At 46.1% G+C, this 18,659-nt stretch overlaps 1 protein-coding gene across 1 annotated transcript; it reads right to left on the bottom strand.

Annotated features, from left to right (window-relative positions):
- Window positions 1–518: 518 nt before the first annotated feature.
- MUC22 (mucin 22) lies at window positions 519–9,524 on the bottom strand. Its single transcript, XM_066613071.1, has 6 exons — window positions 7,949–9,524; window positions 6,830–7,039; window positions 6,371–6,709; window positions 3,830–4,993; window positions 1,820–1,899; window positions 519–527 (listed from the first exon to the last, which is right to left on the bottom strand). The coding sequence occupies exons 1-6, from the start codon at window positions 9,522–9,524 to the stop codon at window positions 519–521; spliced, it is 3,378 nt and encodes a 1,125-aa protein (XP_066469168.1).
- Between the last annotated feature and the right edge of the window lie 9,135 nt (window positions 9,525–18,659).

The following is an 18,659-nucleotide window of genomic DNA, read 5'->3' as shown; positions in this document are numbered from 1 at the left end:
GCACTTCAAGCAGTTGTGTTATTTTTGTGCCCTCTGCTGGTCAATACTAATAATTACCTTTCTAAATATGCCATCTTGAGTCATGTGCCAGGTTACCAAATACATTTTCTAAAAACATGAATATAACATCACAAACCTGTTTCTTGTAATGAATTTATGAGGGATTGTGGGGGGGGGGGCGTGAGAAGGAAAAACAAGCAGGAGTTTATTATATGCTACAAGAAGCTAGCCGGTAGACTATAACTTACTTAGAAAAGGCAATACTGCTGGCCTTTAATTTTTTTTAGCCTGCAAGTAAGTAGACATTTGCCAGTTCTGCTTACTGCCTGTCTCTGGGGTGGAGCAACTGGCAAACTAATGCAGAAAAAATCACATTCTTTTCCACAGGTTCTCTTCCAAAGTCTCTCAAAGGTATCCTTTCTCAGGCTGTCCATAGTTAACAGGAGACAAATGCTTTGAAGCTTGCTAATGTTGGATTATGGTGCTGATGAGATGGCCATGATGAAGAAGGTTGTATGCTAGATGACCTGGGAGAGGCACACAGAAAGAAGAAAATCAATGTTATATTCAGTATTATATAATTATTATTGGCAACCTTCAGTCTCGAAAGACTATGGTATCGCGCTCTGAAAGGTGGTTCTGGCACAGCGTCTAGTGTGGCTGAAAAGGCCAATCCGGGAGTGACAATCCCTTCCACACCGGGAGCAAGTGCAGTCTGTCCCTGTATTATTATATAATACATTATATATATTGTCTGTCCCTGTATTATATAATACACCCATTTCAAGGCCAAAGGAACAGAACCTTCAAGTCCTGTCATTCGACTTCTTCTTCTGTTCTAAGGCTTAGATCAGTGATTGTCAACTGATCCAGGCCTTTGGACCATGCAGCCCACTCCCCAACAACCCTACTTGACCCTGTGGCTTGATGAGCTACAAAAGGACCTTTTGTGGTGGTGGGAGTGGAGCATAGGACCTCATAGGAGGTCCATCTATTTAGGAGGGTGCCAACAGGCAGTTCGTCCAGGAACTTCTGAAACCTAGCACTGTCCCTGTTGGATATAATAACAGGGAGCTCTTATTAATTAATAAGTAGCTCTTTGTGGACATCTATGAGTGTGTACCATGCAAATATAAAATCCAGTATCATCTCTAGTACATGATACAGCAACCTGATATAACAGCTTTCATTTTTTAGAAAAGCAAGTTTCCAATCCCATTGGGCTTAATGCCTTACTTCTCACCCCCAGTTTAGACAAAGCCTGGTTGCAGTACATTTGACCCCGTACACTTCAATTATTTACAAAACGTAAAAAGTTATATATGATTTGAGGAAACATATTATGCATGGTATGAATAAATTCAGATTTAGATATCCATGCAGGTTCATTTATCATCTTTTATGACGGAAGAAAATCACTGCATATTGCGCATCAAAGTTGTGAAAAGGGCTACAAATGACAATCCTTGTAGAGAGTGACAGTGGGGCCCAAATTGCCACCCCAACTGCACCCCTATTTAAAAAGTTGCCTTCCTTAGTCAGGAGGGAGGATTTTCTATCTACCTAGCAATCTACCTAGATTTTATGGCCTCTGTAATGTGTTTTTAAATGTTTTTATCTGCTATGTATTAATGTTTTTAAAATCTGTTTTTTTAATATGTTGTTAGCCGCCCTGGGTCCCGTTAGGGAGAAGGACGGGATAAAAATAAAGTTTTATTATTATTTTATTTATTTTCCATCTACTTACAGAAGCCCAACTTACTAGCCTAGGAATACAAGATCTTAAAAGCCATCATCCATGTGGTGTGTTCATGCTTACCATGCAAAGTCCAACGACCACCAGGACTATCATGAGCAGGAATCCAAGGAACAAAATGAACCAGTATGGTGGAGATACAACTGCAAGCAAGAGACAGGATGAGTTCTTTAATCTCTGCTGGTTTGCCACGTTTCAGAGTCAGCTCTTGCCCTGTGGAACCCTGAAAATGGTTTCTTTCAGTGCCTTGGTTCAATCTTGGGTCACGTGAAGCAATAATGAGACTCTGGGAGTGTGCACAGTACATGTCATGAACCTTTCAGTCATCAATCATAGGACTGAGTCAAGTTAGTTGGGAAATGCCAGAGATTAAACCAGGGACCTTCTGCATAGGCCTTCAGGCACTGATCCCTGACTGTAACACTCCATTCTGCAAGTGGGAGAGAATGCATGTCTGAATCCTGATGGATAGTATTCCCTGTATAGCAAATACAGGGGAGAAGGGTTCAGCTTAATCTTCTCTCCATCATGGTATTTTTCTATATGAAAGAGGGTTGTTTCCCATTGGGGAACATTCAAATACAGTGTGCATCTTTACACTTGTATCCTGAAGTGGTACACTGTTGATTATATAAACTACCAATAAGAGAAGAAACTGCATCACAGCCAGTCAAGGCCAGGTTTAGGCCTTCTGGGATCACCTTTACCCAAGTGTGATGGACTTTGATCATTTGGACATTACAGCCCACTCCCCAACCACCCTACTTCATCCTGTGGCTTGATGGACCACAATGAGGCTTCCACCATCCTTGTTTTCCTTGTTAAGGTTGTTGTCTTAACCTTGTTAATATTACCAACCTATACCTTCCTGTTTTTCTCAACCTCACATTCTTCCTTCACACCTGACATTGGACCCCCAACTGCTCCTGATGAGCTCCAGCTCTATGACCTGACCCCCAAACAAACCTCACCCTTGGACTTTGGCCAATAGATCCACCATCTTCTCTGGGACCCTTTGCCTAGCCCCTTCCTTGCACTCAGCTCTCTCTTATTCCTTCTTCCCCAACTCTTCCTGACCAGAATTAAATATGACCAGTTTGGGCATAAATGTGTTGCTGAGAAATCCCATTTGCTGCTCCAGCAGAAGCATGGCCCTAAAAAGCTGTTTATGATGTCAGTCCACACAATTGCCCAAAACTGGTAAAGCGGGATGGGACTTTTTATCTCCTGACATGTTAAAACAGACACACAAAATCTGAACTGGACAGATGTCAGGAAAGAGCTCACAGCCGCACAGCAATTGTCTGTGCTTGCTGAGGGAGGCAGTGGTGTCACTAGGGTTCGCGTCACCCGGTGAGGGATGCCAGCATGTCACCCCCATGCAGTGTGCGGGGCAACACCCCATGTTTACTTGCAAGTAAACGTGACCTTCTGGCTTAGTTTTGCTTTCCATAGGGCTCAATACATTCATCTGCTTGGAGGGAGGGACTTCCTTCTCAGGTGTTTTTGGGGGCTGCATTCATTGGAACACAACCATTCTGGTGTTGTTGGATTCCTCTCAGCCTGCCCTTTCCGACAAACTAAGGCAAGTTTGCCTACTCATGAGTAAACGTGCAATACGGCTCACTTTCACTTTCCATAGAGATTGATGCATTTTTTGTTCTCCAGTTTTTTGGCCATAACTTTTGATAGAAAGGGAATATTTCACTCTGGGTTTTTGCATTGCATTCTGCTCGAAATTCCACATCCAACGGTATATAATATGATGGGGTTACTCCTAACCACTGCGATTTTAGTGTGTCACTCCGCAAGTGCGCATCACCCCCCTTGTGCACGTCACCGCTGCGGACCACTCCCCCCGCACCTCCTAGTGTCGCCACTGGAGGGAATACCACCTCCCAGCCAGAGATCTGGCTTCACAGTACTTGCCCAATCACATACCATTATCCTAAAGTTCAATGGAGTCCTGGGCACTACGCTGTATAAAGATCATTTGGGGCTTTGGCAAAGGGTAGATAGAACTGGAAGCAAGGGAACAGCTAGCACAGAGAGCTCAGGTTGGATTCTGCTTACCTGGGTTGACAGTACTGATTTTCCCTTGGAACACTGAGGTAATCTCTTTGGGCACAGCCATGAGAGACTCTTTAGGGGTATGAGCAATGGGAACGTTCCTTTGAATTACAGTAGGGGAGGCCTCTCTGTGGATGGTGGTAGCTTTCGCAGAGACAGTAGTAGGAGTCTCCCCAGGACAAATGGCTGAACTCAATCCAGATCTGGCAGTGTTGCGGGTCTTTGATGTCTTTCTGTGAATAATTATGGTGACATCATAATCGGAAGCGGGGATCTCTACTGAACAACTAAAAACTTCTTTCCTTGGGGTGCCAATAAGCGTGTTTTCTGACGCAGCTGAGGCATCTTCATAGGTGGTAGCTTTTTTCTGGCCCATGGAAGTAGAGATATCTCTAGAGGTATCAGTGGTCTCTGGTGTCTCTCCAGGACTCAAGGCTACAATCTCACCTAGGGCTATGGTGGCCTCTCTAGCTGTGGGGTTTGTGGTCTCCCCAAGTATGGCAATATTTGTCTCTTCAGAGGTGACAGTGGGGATCCATTCTGGAGCACTGGTCTCTCTTGTGGCCACAGGGGTCTCATCTGTTATCTTGCTGGATACAATGGTGCTTTTTTCTTGGGCAATGATGAGATCATCTTCTGGAGCAGTCTTAATCTGTCTAGGAGTGCTAGCACTATTCTCCGTCATGTTAGTGTCAATGGTCTCTTTGGGCTTGGCAGTGGGTGACCTTCCAGCAGCAATGTTGAGGGCTCCTTGCATGGTAGTGGAAGTGACTCTAGTAAAGTTGTAATTGGACTTGCCAAGGGTAGTGTTGTTGAGAGGATTTTCAGGGGCAGTGCTATTGTTTCCAGAGACGATGGCGGCAACTTCCGCAATTGTAGCAGCTGCATTTTCAGGAAAGTGTGTGATATTGTCAGGAGTGTTAGAGTCTCCAGATGCATTGGTAGCAACGTCTTCAAATATGAGGTCCTCTGCAGAGGCAGTGATAGCTCTGGGTCTTAGTGGCTCACTACAGAAGTTGATGTTGATCTTCCCAGAAGTAACTGCCTCATCAGGTCTATCACTGTCCAAAGGTGTGATGTTCTCAGGGGAAGATGTACTATTGGTAGTGATGGCAGAAGTATCTTCAGGGGGGATGCATTTGTTGGAAGAAAGATTTTGGGATGCAGCTGTCTGACCAGAGAAAAAAGTAGTGTCAAGAATGGAAATGTCAGCAGGAGAGATGATGACCGCATAGGTGGAGGCCTCAGAAGGGTTACTGACAGATCTGGATATGGGGGCCTGTATAGTGGTGCTTTTAGAAGCAAAGGTTTCATCAGGGGCAGTGAAAACTTCAGGAAAAGTAATTTCTCCAAGGGCAGTTGTGGCTTCAGTGGTGGCATATTTTCCTGAGATAGTCATATCAGGCGTGAGGGACTGTCCACTGTTACTTGGGACTACCATAGGGTTGACTTCTTCAGATGCAATGATGGTACAAGGGCTGAGAGTCTCCTCAGGCAAAGTGGTGATTTCAGGGGTTTGTGCCTCAGCAATACCATCCTTGGTCCCAATGACTGATGCCTCTTTTGTGGTGCCTCCAGAGTAGCGGACAGAAATTACAGTGGAGAGAGGATAGATAATTTGTCTTGAGTCAGTGGAAGTCTCAAGAGTTGAGTCTTCTAAAGAGGTAGGACTTGAGCTAACATCTGCTGATTTCTGTGGGGAACTAGTCTGCCTTTGGGAAATGTCAGTCTCACCGGTTACAGCGGCAGGAGCAGGAGCATCCTTAAGGATCAAAATGGCTTCTTCTTTAAGTGTAGAGGGCCTAGAAGTGGCACTGGAGGCATTTCTATCAACAAGGTTGACTCCAGGCATGAAATTAACTGTGGTTTTAGAAGTTTGTCCAGGGAAGGTGATTGTTTTGAAAGCTGAGCTCTCATTCTGGGTTCCAATGTCTTCAAGTATAGCTGTGGTGACCTGTCCAGGCATCACTGTCTCTTCACTGGTGTTAGAGCCAGAGGCCTTTCTAAATATAGCTCTGTTTTCTGGGCTGGTAGTTTCCCCAACAATGGTTGTGTGAATGTCTTCAAGGACCATTGTTGTGGTTGTATCTCTTAGAACATCAACACCAGTGGCATTATCTCCAGGGACTGAGATAGCGTCTCCAGCACTAGTGGTGATATCTCCAGAGGGTTTGGTAGTGGTGATTATATATTTGTCAACAGTTATACCTGTTGTATTGTCTCCAGCAGACATGACAGAGGCATTATTTGTGTTGGGTGAGTATTTAGCAGTGTTTATAGCAATACTATCCCTAGAATCGCTGATGTTTGTCCTTGGTGTAGTCTCATCTGCAGGAGCAAAGGTGATGACACTAGGGTCTTGAGAGATACCAATGCTAGTCATAGCTCCACTTCTAATGATGTCTTCAGTGGCAACAGGCATGTTGGTTCCTTGGAGACATTTGGTGGGTGCCATGGAATTTCCAAAGGCAACATTTATCTCAGGCATCCTGGAAGTATCCCCTAATGTTGAAATTAGGTCAAGATTTGAAGTGAATGACTCACCGATGCACTCGGTGTCTCCATGGATGGCATTTGCAATAATGCTGAATGACACAGTAGAGGTGGTAGCTTCAGTATTTGAGTGGCTGCCTGGTTGGTCACTGGCTTCTCCTAGAGGTGTGATCATACTTTTGGCATTCCCAGAAGTAATTCTTTCTTCTACAGGCACCGTCTCTCCAAGGGCTGAAGTGGTGGTGTCACATGGAATGGAGGCAGCTGCACTTGCACTTCTAGGGCTGACATTGGGGTCAGTGGATCTGCTCCCCTTGTTAGCTTTGTTTATGAATGCAAAGTCAGATGTGCTGGTAGAGGTAGCATCGTCCAGAGCATTTGTGCTGATTTCTCTTGAGAGCAAAGAAATGTTAGCAACAGGCCCAGAGGCTGGTAGGACATCCCCAGAAACAAGCGCAACAGCATCTGAAGGGGGTTTGCTATCAAAAGGAACAACACTCACAATCCTACCTTGTTCCGTATTGTGGGTAGAAGTGGTGCCAGGACCAATTGTTTCACTAGAGATATCTCCATGGGTGCTGGTGGAGTCAAGGAGGGGCTTTCCGTTGGAAAAACTGAACACCCCAGGAATAAGATCATCTGAGGAAGTGGGGCCTAGGACTGCAGTTATTGATTCTTCTAGAGATGTATTCCCACCATTGTTGGTGCCGGTTTGAATTCCTATGGTCATAACAGAAGAGGTAATCTTACTCAATGTCTGACTTTCTTCTAAACTGCTCATTGTTCTTTTTGGTTCAGTCACATGGGTGATGCTAGAATGTACAAAAGTCAGTGGCTTTCCAGGGGCAGTTGCGGCTGTGTCACCATGAGTAGAAGTGATGGTATGATGAACATCTCCTGGATCAGAGATGCTAGTGACCATTTCAGGTGTGTTGATGGGGGTAGAATTATGGCTGTTCATAGTATCTCCTAAAGTGATGATGCTTTCAGGGTCTTCAGACAGGAAATCAGTTGTGGTCCCATTAAGAATGGGAGATTGTTCAGCAACAGCAATTGGAAGGTCCCCCACAGCAGAAGTGGGGACATCCCAGCGGGTGACATTTCTGGAACCAGTGTTTGTAGTATTCTCTCCTATGGATGAGGTGGTATGTCCAGGGGTTAAGGAGGTAAAGGTGGTATTCTCGGAGGCATTAGAAAAGCTGTGGGTAATGGTTGAGGCATAAGTATTCTCCACATGAGTTCTAGCTATCTCTCCAAGTATCATAGACTCAGTAACATCTCCAGAGGTTGCGGCAGTGCCTTCTTCAAAAGCTGTAGCACCGCTATTCTGAGAAGGGGTAAGGGCAGCTCTACTTGAAGAAATGGTATTACAGTCTTCCAGGATGGTGACTGCATTCCTAGCAGTAGCCCCTCTAGCAACTACACTGGCAACAATATCTGTAGGAATTGTGTTAGTGACATCAGTGGTGGCAGTGTTCCCAGGAGTAATGGTGGCATCTCTAAAAGCTGTAGTTGTCTTTCCCTCAATGGTTTCTGGGGGTTCTCCAAATTCTCTTTTGGCAGGAGTTCCAATAGTATCCTGATTGGAAATGATGGCAGTAACATAGGTAGGAACAAGTGAAATGATACCTTGGGATGTAGCAACAGTTTCCCCAGAGGAAGAGGTGACAGTATTTTCTCCAAAGTCAACAACAGTGACCTTGTCGCCAATGGTTGTGTTGTTATCAGAGGTAGTGCCAACTGCATCTTCAGGTTCAACAGAGGATTCACAGCTGGTGACATTTTCGTCCATGCTACTGAATGCATTTCCTTGAGTGTCTGTAGTTCTAGCAACTACAGGGACAAAATTGGCAGTGCTTTCTTGAAAAGAAACAATGGTGGTGGTTTCCTCACAGGCCTTTAAAAGGGTAGTGCTCAAGACCTCTCCAGTGATGATATTGGAGTCCTTTCCATGGGCACTGGTTTGGATGGCACTTCCTGGAGCAGCAGCAATAGTGGTTATGCTGTCTCCAGAATCTGTGTCAGCGATGTACTGAGTAGCTTTTGGATTCCCAATTCCACTAATGGAACTAGGAGTCATGGTAATGGTAAAATTTTCAGAATCAGTGATTGCTTCCTTACAAGGGATGGCAGTCATCGTGACGTCTCCAGAAGATAACACAGTGGCAGTTTCTCCAGGGGTAGAACTGGCATTTCCAGGGTTTGTGGGGATCTCCACAGCAGCCATGGTTTGTATGTGTACAGGAGCAATGGTCATGTTTTTAGGTTTTACAGTTGTGGCACCTCCGGCACTAGCAATACTGGTTACATTTCCAGGTATAACAGAGACAGGCTCATTAAAGGGGTCAGTCTCTAAATGAGTGGTGGGGATGTTTCCAGAAGCTGTGGCATTCTCTCCAACAGTGATGGCAAAAGTGTTTCCACTGCCTGTTGTGGAAACATACTGGATGGTCCCCACAGAGACAGCAGTGGTCATATTTCCAGAAGTATTCAAGTTGCCATCTGTGGAAGCATTGGGTATGCCCCCAGGTGAAGTGATTATGGTTGCCGAGGGAGGCCAGCCAATGTCTCTAGATTCACACTCTGTTTTGTTCCCTTCTATAGGCTTTCCTCTGGAGCCAGAAGTTGTGTACAGGCCCTCAACAGCAGTGTTGTTGCCATCAGAGAGGCTGACAGTGTTTCCAAAGACAACAGTTGAAGGCAACTGAAACATAGCTGAAAATGTGTTAGAAATGGTCGAAGTATCTACAGTAGAAAGGTTGTCAGTGACACCCTCTGAGAGAACAGTGATGGTTTCAGAGCTAATGGGAAACGTTTCTTTAAAGGAGGTTTGGAAAACCTCTTCAGGGTCAGAGAAAGGGTGAGCACTGTTGATAACATCTTCAGGAACCAGAGTGCTGTCACCTTCGCCTGTGGTGTAGTCCCCTGGGGTTGAGGTTACTTTACTTCCAAAGGTATTCACAAAGACAGTAGTGGAGCCAAAGGAGGTAGCTGGGTCTCCATCAGAAAAAGCATTGAAGGCATCTCCAAAGACTGAACTGTTCAGCTTCTCCCCAGAAGTGATATTACTAATGTCTTCAGGAACAGGCACTATCTCCCTTAAGGCAGGGGCATTGGCAGCATCTCCTAGGACAATGGTAGGAATGAAGTGGACTTCAGGAGTAGCAGTGATGGTGCTGTCTGTGTTGTCTTCATCAGTAGCCATATTTCTAGGAGCAGTATCGTAGGTGTTGTCTGTGGTGATATTTCCAAGAACTGTTTTAGTTTCCTTGATAGTAATGTTGTCACCAGAGCTTATGTTAGTGACATATTCCTTACTAGAGATATTTCCAGAAACAGTAGAATTAACATTTCTAAGAGTATCCAAAGTGACATCCTTGGAAACAGTAGAAAATTCTCTGTGTGGGACAACATCTCCACACGTGGATTTAGAGATACTGATAGGGTTGTTTCCAAAAGTGACATTATCTGCGTGGCCAGCTGTGCTGGGTGTTTTTCCCAAAGCAGTAGTATTATTCACAAGAGTGGTGCTCATGTGGTTTTGAGAGCTGGTAGTGGAGCGAGGATGGTGTGTGATGAGGGTTTCAGAGGTATTGGCAAACGTGGTTTCGGAAGTGGTGGTTACGATTCTGGGAACTACAGCCAGATCGGTCATAGTGTGTGTATCCACGATACTGATTTCAACCATATCTGCTTGAACTGTGATGTTGTTTTGAATGCTGGCAATTTTTTCTGCTTCTGCTGAGTTCATTTTCTAATCTTCAGGAGTAGGTTCAGTTGTAAGACAGACCTGTGAGAGAATAGCAAAAGAAAAACACGACATGAAAAGTTATCATTCCTTTATCAAAATAGTATTTTTTTTCAGCTGTTAATGTCACTTGAGCACACTGTAGTTTAATATACCCAGAAATTTCATATCAACAATGAACAAAATACCCATACAGAAGCCCTCACTGATTCACCAGAAGGAACTCACAAGCAGGCCATAAAGGTGTTGACTATCCCTTGTTGTTTGTCTCCAGCATTTGGTTTTCAGGGGTATACTGCACCTGTTCATGGAGGTTCCATTAGCTATCATGGCTACTAGGCATTGAAATGCTATTTTCCACTAGAATAAATCCGATCCTTTTTAAAGCCATCTAAGCTTGTGGCTATCCCCATTCTCTAAGTTGACTCTGTGAAGAACATCGTTATCTGTATGGAATCTGTTCCCAGTCAGCTGTACTAGGTGTCCTGGAAATCTCTCTCTCTCTCTCTCTCTCTCCCACACACACACATTTTACATAGTTTTAAGCCTCTATGGCTTGCTTTTTCTTTCTTTCTAAAAACTAATAATACCCCCAAATGCAGTTTAGCCTTTCCTTTAGGGATTCCTGCCCCTTGTAATGATCCAGTTGATTTATCTGCACGGTATCTATACTAGAGCTATTCACACATTACATGTACAGGTACATGAGGAAGAAGTAGGTGGCAGATTAAAAATATCAGCAATTTTCATGATAGGCTGGAAAACAGGTTGCCTAGGCGAATCTTACCCAGTTGGGGGGGATTCTCTGGCCCTGCTACTGGTTTGCAGCACAGCTAAGTACAAAGTGTGGTGGGCAGCCAGGTTACCATGATGTCTTGGCTACCCTCACCACCAAGTGTGTCATGATTGGAAAGGGCAGGGCTGGAAGCCATTCTTTTTACTATCTGCAAAACCCCACAGGCCTCCATGGGGCTTGCACTCTTTGAACTACTATAATGGCGGCAGCCTCAGGAGCTAATTTCTCTCCTGAGGGACATGCGGGCAGGTCAAGAAGAGCCCAGATCCTGGCCAACCAGCACCTTGAGCAGGCTGATATTACAACCGTACAGCAAAATACAGATGGTTGGAGGTGGACAATAACATGTTATCCTGCACATGCCCAATCTCGTCTGATCTCAGAAGCTAAGCAGGGTCAGGCCTGGTTAGTCCTTGGATGGGAGACCGCCTGGGAATACTGGGTGCTTTAGGCTTATACCATAGTCTTTCGAGACTGAAAGTCGCCAACCAACCTGTAACACTCTGTTCCCTGGGTGGTTTGGGCCTTTTCCTGTGACAAAAGCTACTTACACCAATGAGGTATAATGTGGAGTATGACCATCCCAGTGGCGTATCAATCAACTGAAGAAATGGCACAAACCCCCAGGAGACACCAGCATGCTCTGGCTGAGTTGCTGGTTGACACCAAGGCCCCCAAGACCAGCTGGGACATGTGTGATTCGCCATCCATTGGACTGGACCCCACCAAGCTGCAGTGGGTCCAAGGGAATGCCCTGCTGACCACCATCCCACAGAGCTTTCAGGTGAATGTTGGATATGTTACAAAAATTCCTAAATTCCTAAGCCCCAGCAGGAATTTTTGTCGCTGCACTAGAGAGGGAGAGAACCCAGCCAAACTGACCAGAATAAAACAGAACATCTGATGAGCAGCTGAAACAAGTAACAATATTTATTAACCCATTTCTGGTTGGGCAGAAATGACTTAAGCTCACCAAAACAAGGAACTTGGAGAAAGACAGATGGAAAGGATCGGAAAGGTAAGTACATGGGTAAGTGGGTAAATGAAACTACTTTCACAGCAACCCCATCTAATAACCCAAGGCTCTGGATGGTAAGCCTCTCCTCTGCGGTAACAAACGCTCTGTGTTACCTGTCTAACTGACTCTCCAACGGACACGTAGCCAGGCTTCCCCTTTTAGAGGGGCTCTTCCAACATTCCAAAAGGCCCCCCTCTAGGAAGTTCTTCTCTCTTCACCCAATAGATACGTCACCACAACCAAGCACATGCTCGAGACACCCTCAGGGGTGGTTGCCTTGGCCATGCAGCAACCAATTCCGCAGAAACATTGGGAAGAGGAGGTGGGGGAGATGCTCCAGTTGGGTGTCATTGAGCCCTCACACAGTGAATGGAAGAGCTTTATTGTGTTAGACCAGTGTTTCTCAACGTTTGTCTACCGCCATACTATTTCATATGGTCCACCTATTCGAAGTACCACCAGAAGTAACTGGTGATGACATCATTACTAATTACTTCTGGGATGGGAGGCCAGACAACAAACACCAGTAAGAGGCTTAAGGTAGACAGGAGAGCTTTTCCAAGCATGGAAAAACATGCTTTGGAGCTCTGCCCGCCAAGCCGATTCTCCTATCGCTGTTTGTTATGTCCGTTCCTGGTCTTGTTGTCAGGTGGCAGATGTCCAGGGGTTCCACCAGTACCACCAGACAACATCTCAAGTACCACTGGTGGTAACTGTACCACTGGTTGAGAAACACTGTGTTAGTCCTGAAACCTAACAGCTGCAAGCATATTTGCATCAATTTCCAGGGGGTAAATAAGCAGGCAAAATTCAATGCCTGTCCCATGTCCCGAATAGACTTATTAATAGATCAGTTTGGAGGAGCCTACTATGTGTCCACCCTTGACCTTACAAAAGGATACTGACAGGTACCCTTGTGGCCCCAGGACAGGGATAAGGCAGTCATAAAGGGGGCAGTAAAGGGAATTACCAGCTCTCCTGTCCCTCTCTCTCTTCCACTACATGCACTCTCCCTCACAGAGATATTTAATTGATGAGCCTTTGAATACCATACGATGGATGGAAAGACTACAAGAAAGAAAGCATACGGACATCAGATTAAAAAATTCATTGACATGGGGTAAATCAGAGAATCACATCAGGATATACATAAGCGAACCCTGCCATAGTGCAGGAACAACACTAGGAAGAAGACATCAGGATACACATGAAAAAATTTTTAAAAATCATATTTCTTTATGTGTAGTAGAGCTTGAACCTCCAAGTGAAAACTTATTTAAACTGATGGATTTAAGGCAGAGAGAACAGATTGGCTGAACGAATGGAAAAGAAAATAATAGTCACAATAATATGACTTTTGCAACCTGCAGCAAAATGCTTCTCCAAATCTAATGCCCACTTCCATGATACTATAAAAGCTCAAGAAAGCCAGTTCTCTGAGTCTCCCCCCCCCCCCCGGTCTAATGCTCTGCTGTCACGGTTGTTTCTTTCCGACAGACACCTTCAACATTCAGTAGCTCTTGGGGGCCACTGTGCAAGTAGTCTGCTTTTCTGGATTTTCATTTAGCTTTAGAAACTTATGTACTTCGTCATACCCGGGAAGCCTCCCAAGTACGTTGAAACCACAACCTTATTTTGGGGCTGCCCTGTTTCGTTTCCAGTTTTATAGGCACTGAACCATCTGTGCTCACCATGAACACAGAAATAGTAAAATGGACTGTTTCAGCTCATTTTAAAGCTCATTAAAGTAGCAGCAGTAAAATAGCAAATAAGCAGTAAAATAGTAGCAGTAAAACAGACATAAGAACACTGTCCAAAATGATCAATGTACAAGATTAGATAGATAGATAGATAGATAGATAGATAGATAGATAGATAGATAGATAGATAGATAGATAGATAGATAGATAGATAGATGCACATACATACTGTACATTTCATTTTCCAGATGACATGTAGTTTGAAAGCAGCAGTGGAAATAGGGCAGCTTCTGCAGTTTGTCACCTAGATATCTGCGAGAGGCAGCCTTGTATCTACTTAAATAGAATCTGTTCATCAGAGGGATTATGAACCAATTATCTTAAGCACCCTGAATTTTGTCCCAGTGACCCCCCTCAAATCTGGCACATGGTAAAAGATGGGGAGGAGGTCAGAGAGGTGGAGCTTTTACAAACAGACGCAGCAGTTCTGAACTTTCTACATCAGGAGTTTCTCAAACTTTGTCTTAGGAAGTAGGAAATTTGTCTTAGGAACTTTGTCTTTGTCTGAGGAAAGTGAGATTTACTTCTGAATTAATATGTTTAGAGCTGGGCTAACAGAACTAGTTCCCTGAAATAAATCACAAAGTAATCTAGTGCAATTTCTACCCACCCTCACACCCTGTCACCAAGACTCATGGATCAACCCATCCAGTTCAGAGCAGGGTGCGACAAAATCTCTCAGTATGTGTGCCATAGAACAATGCCAATGGATCAAATTTTGAATGACTTATGGAAGTGAGGCAAGTCACACACTCATGTGAAGATGTATTCCCTTGGAATACATCCAAGCATTATCCAACATCATCCAAGCATGATAATCTTCAGACAGTGACTATGAGCAAAACCCATCCACCGGGGGTTGCTTCATAAGTCTGAGCCAAAGATGGCTGTGCATTTTCAACTCAGGTTGACCCCATATTTTCTGAAACTTCTAAAGAGTGTTCATGGCCAAAATCATAAAAAACATGCATCCAGGAGTTTCAAGCAATCACCCAGAAGCCTTTGCAGCCAACTGCATTTGTACATGCACAATAATACTTCAAAATACAGAAAATGGACAACCTGTGAAGGAAACATGGAAACAGATCTTTTCTTGGGTATGCAATAGCCCTAAGATGTCTCACAAAAAGTATAATTGGAGCACAAGCCCACCTTACCCAGCACCAAGTCTGTTGCATTCACACTCTGTTGTGCACAAACATGCCCAGGCCTGCCATCCTCTGTTAAGAGCAGGCAATGGCGTAAGCAATGGCCATCTTCCTGATCAGGGAACAGGATTGCTGCCACCGCCAACACCCCTTCCCCACAGTGCTGCCACAATCCTTAGTAATGGCCCTGGAGACAACCCCTCCCCCCCAGCTTGTCCAGTTTACCAGTTGTTTCCTCCTCCTCATTGTACCCCCATGTTTTGACATAAAGCAGCAGAGTGAGACCAGAATCAAGAAGCTGGGAAAAATGAAAGTGAGGGGTTGCATCACCTGGCTTCCTTGTTCCAGCTTCACTCTGCTGCTGTTTCAAAACACAGAGCCACGTAGCAAAGAAGAAGAACTACAGGTGCAAATGGGGACCAGGTGAGATGGTGGCAGAGGTGGTTGAAGGATGCAGCTGTGCAGCCTGTGCCCATCCAACACCTGAGGCAGCCCGCTTTACCTTGTCTTATGGCTGCATGCCTTATTCTAACTTAAACCAAGGTGACCGTCATCACACGTAAAGGCAAAAAACAGACCTGTGTACAAAAGAAATTAAGTGGGTCGTATACTGTATTCAAGGTTGGGCTAATGATGATGAGTCCCAGGTCTACAAATATAGTAGACTACTGGCCTACATATCCCCATTCCCTACTGTCATTTATTCATTCACTGTTAATGGGGCTGCTCCTGTATAGCCATTGGCACATTACAGAACATTAGTAATGAGTTTCAGCCTGAAGGAGTCACTCTTGTGGTTAACCTCTTAATTAGAAGCCTCAATTATCAGGGTGTTAATCGAGGCGGATGTTGTCTGGCTGAACTGGCTTCCTAATTGAAACCGAGCAAGGTATGCTTGACTCTTGGAGGAAAGACCTTGAATTACAGCTGAGGATCGATTTTATGTTCTTGCTCACAAGGTTTTCTACAAGCTGGCCAACATCATAGGTCGCTTCAACTACAGTGGTGCCTCGCATAACGAATGCCCCGCGCACCGAAAAACCCGCATAACGAAAGCGGTTCCTCAAGTTTGGTAACTCGCATAACGAATTTTTGTGACTTATGCTTCGCATAACGAATTTTTTTTTTATTGTCCTGGTTTGTTTTAAATCACACAACTGTTAATACCACTTTTTTATGCCACTTTTTGGTCCCAGGCAGGTTTGGCCAGGTAGGGAGCGTAGCTTCACCATGTGCATTTGTTCTCCTGTGTTGGGGGGTGGGGGTGGGTGTTATGCCACTTTTTGGTCCCAGGCAGGTTTGGCCAGGCAGGAAGTGTAGCTTCACCATGTGCATTTGTTCTCCTGTGTTGGGGGGTGGGGGTGGGTGTTATGCCACTTTTTGTTCCCAGGCAGGTTTGGCCAGGCAGGAAGTGTAGCTTCACCATGTGCATTTGTTCTCCTGTGTTGGGGGGTGGGGGTGGGTGTTATGCCACTTTTTTGTCCCGGGCAGGTTTGGCCAGGGGTGGGAAGGTGTGCGTGAAGCACTGCCTTTTGTTTTTGCGAACGTAGCAACTGCTGACATGGGTCCCAAGAAGGCTGCTCCTGCAGAGGCCGGGAAGAGGACAAAGATGATGCTAGAAATGAAGAAGGAGATCATCCAGAAGCACGACGGAGGCGTGCGAGTGACAGACCTCGCCAGGGAGTACGGGAGGAATCCATCCACCATGGGGACCATCCTGAAGATGAGGGAGAAGATCCTTGCGACAGATGCAGCCAAGGGAGTCACCAGGATCGTGAAGAACCGGCCAGATGTTCTGGAGGAGGTGGAGAAGTTGCTGCTCATCTGGATGGAAGAGAAGCAGCGTGCAGGGGACACAGTGTCTGAGGCTGCCATTTGTGAGAAGGCCAAGGCCTTGCACGCAGACCTCGTACAGCAAGAGCCAGGAACCTCAGCCGAGCCAGAAGTCTTCAAGGCAAGCAGAGGCTGGTTTGAAAGATTCAAAACCAGATCTGGAATCCACAGCATGGTCAGGCATGGAGAGGCTGCCAGTTCCGATGTTCCTGCGGCTGAGGACTTTGCCTCGGAGTTCCTGGAGGCCGTGACTACACAGGGCTACCTTCCACAGCAGGTCTTCAACTGTGATGAGACCGGGCTGTTTTGGAAGAGGATGCCCAAAAGGACCTTCCTCACTCAAGAGGAGACCAAGCTGCCTGGCCACAAGCCCATGAAGGACCGTCTGACCCTCCTCTTCTGTGCCAACGCCAGCGGGGACCTGAAGATAAAGCCCCTGCTGGTGTACCACTCCGAGAACCCACGGGCCTTCAGGAAGCACAAGGTCAACAAAGACCGACTGAGCGTGTTGTGGCGATCCAATGCTAAGGCTTGGGTCACACGCGTCCTGTTTGTGGAGTGGGTCAATCTGGCTTTTGGCCCTGCTGTCAAGCAGTACCTGCTGGACAACGACCTGCCGCTGAAGGCCGTGCTTCTGATGGACAATGCTCCTGCTCATCCTCCAGGCCTTGAGGAAGACTTGTTAGAGGACTTCCGCTTCATAAACATCATGTTCCTGCCGCCTAACACCACCCCACTACTCCAGCCAATGGATCAGCAGGTCATCGCCAATTTCAAAAAAACTCTACACCAAGGAGCTTTTCAGGCACTGCTTCGAGGTGACCGATTGCACCAACCTCACCCTGCGTGAATTCTGGAGAGACCACTTCAACATCATCAGCTGTGTGAAGTTGATCACCATGGCCTGGGACAGGATCAGCCAGAGAAATCTGAATTCCGCTTGGCGCAACCTGTGGCCAGAGTATGTGGCAACAAGTGACTCTGATGCTTCTGCGCCTGCACCAGAGTCAACAGTGCTGGAGGACATTGTTTCCTTGGGGAGGACCATGGGCCTTGAGGTCACGGAGGAGGACATCTGCGAGCTGGTGGAGGAACACGACCGGGAGCTGTTCACCCAGGAGCTGGTCGAACTGCAGGCAGAGGCTACGCAGGAGCAGGCCTCTTTGGAAGAGGAAGAAGCGACAAGTGAGGAACAGCTGTCCTCCACGGAACTGAAGGACATCTGCCAACAGTGGCAAAACGTGCAGACTTATGCACAGCGGCACCACCCAGACAAGGCTCTGGCACATGACCTTGCGAACATGTTTGATAGAAGGATCATGTCCTCTTTCAGAGGGGTGCTGAAGCAGCAGACCATGGAGAGGTTCTTCATGAAGAAGCAAAGAGTGGAAGAGGAACCTGCTGCTTCTACCAGTGGTGCCCAGTTGCCTTCTTCCTCCTCCTCGTCCTCCTAGAAGCCTTGAAGTCAAGCCTTGAAGCCTTCTCCCAGTTGTCCAAGTTGTTAAGTTAAGTTAAAGCAGTGATGCTGAGACTTGGGAGACACAGGGGTCTGTCTCCAGGTTGTCTTTGGCTAACTGCAAACTGCTTCTGTCCTAGCTAGCCAGCCTGAGACCATTCCCAGTTTGCCAGTGTCCCTGCCTACTCTACTGCGCCTTCTCCCAGTTTGCCAGCATTGTCCAAGTTGTTAAGTTAAGTTAGAGCAGTGATCCTGAGACTTGGGGGACAGAGGGGTCTGTCTCCAGGTTGTCTTTGGCTAACTGTAAACTGCTTCTGTCCTAGCCAGACAGCCTGGGACCGTTCCTGCATGCGTCTTCTCCACGTTTGCCAGTGTCCCTGCCTACTCTACTGCGCCTTCCCAGTTGACCAGCGTTCGTACCATCCCCAGAGAGACCCTCTGCAGCTCTGGGAACGTAAAAGACTGCTGCTGTGATGTGGAGACAGTTCTGTCTGCCTCCAGTTTCCTGACTTAAAAGACTGGTCCTGTAGGTTGAGACACTTCAGCCTGACTTGGTCACCTTAAAATGTTTGTGTACAAGT

Source organism: Tiliqua scincoides, chromosome 2 (genome assembly GCF_035046505.1).
Source record: "Tiliqua scincoides isolate rTilSci1 chromosome 2, rTilSci1.hap2, whole genome shotgun sequence".
Classification (NCBI taxonomy): domain Eukaryota; kingdom Metazoa; phylum Chordata; class Lepidosauria; order Squamata; family Scincidae; genus Tiliqua; species Tiliqua scincoides.
Note: the sequence above shows the minus strand (reverse complement) of the source record. Positions and strands in the feature narration are given on the sequence as shown.

Excerpts from the sequence above, each read along its gene's own strand:
- MUC22 (XM_066613071.1), bottom strand. The coding sequence starts at position 9,524 with ATGGCTACTGATGAAGACAACACAGACAGCACCATCACTGCTACTCCT. Across the intron at positions 7,040-7,948 it reads AACTGTTGCTACATCCCAAG|GAATTCAAACCGGCACCAAC; the intron begins GTATCATTTCAC and ends TTATGACCATAG. Across the intron at positions 1,900-3,829 it reads AATCAGTACTGTCAACCCAG|TTGTATCTCCACCATACTGG; the intron begins GTAAGCAGAATC and ends TCTTGCTTGCAG.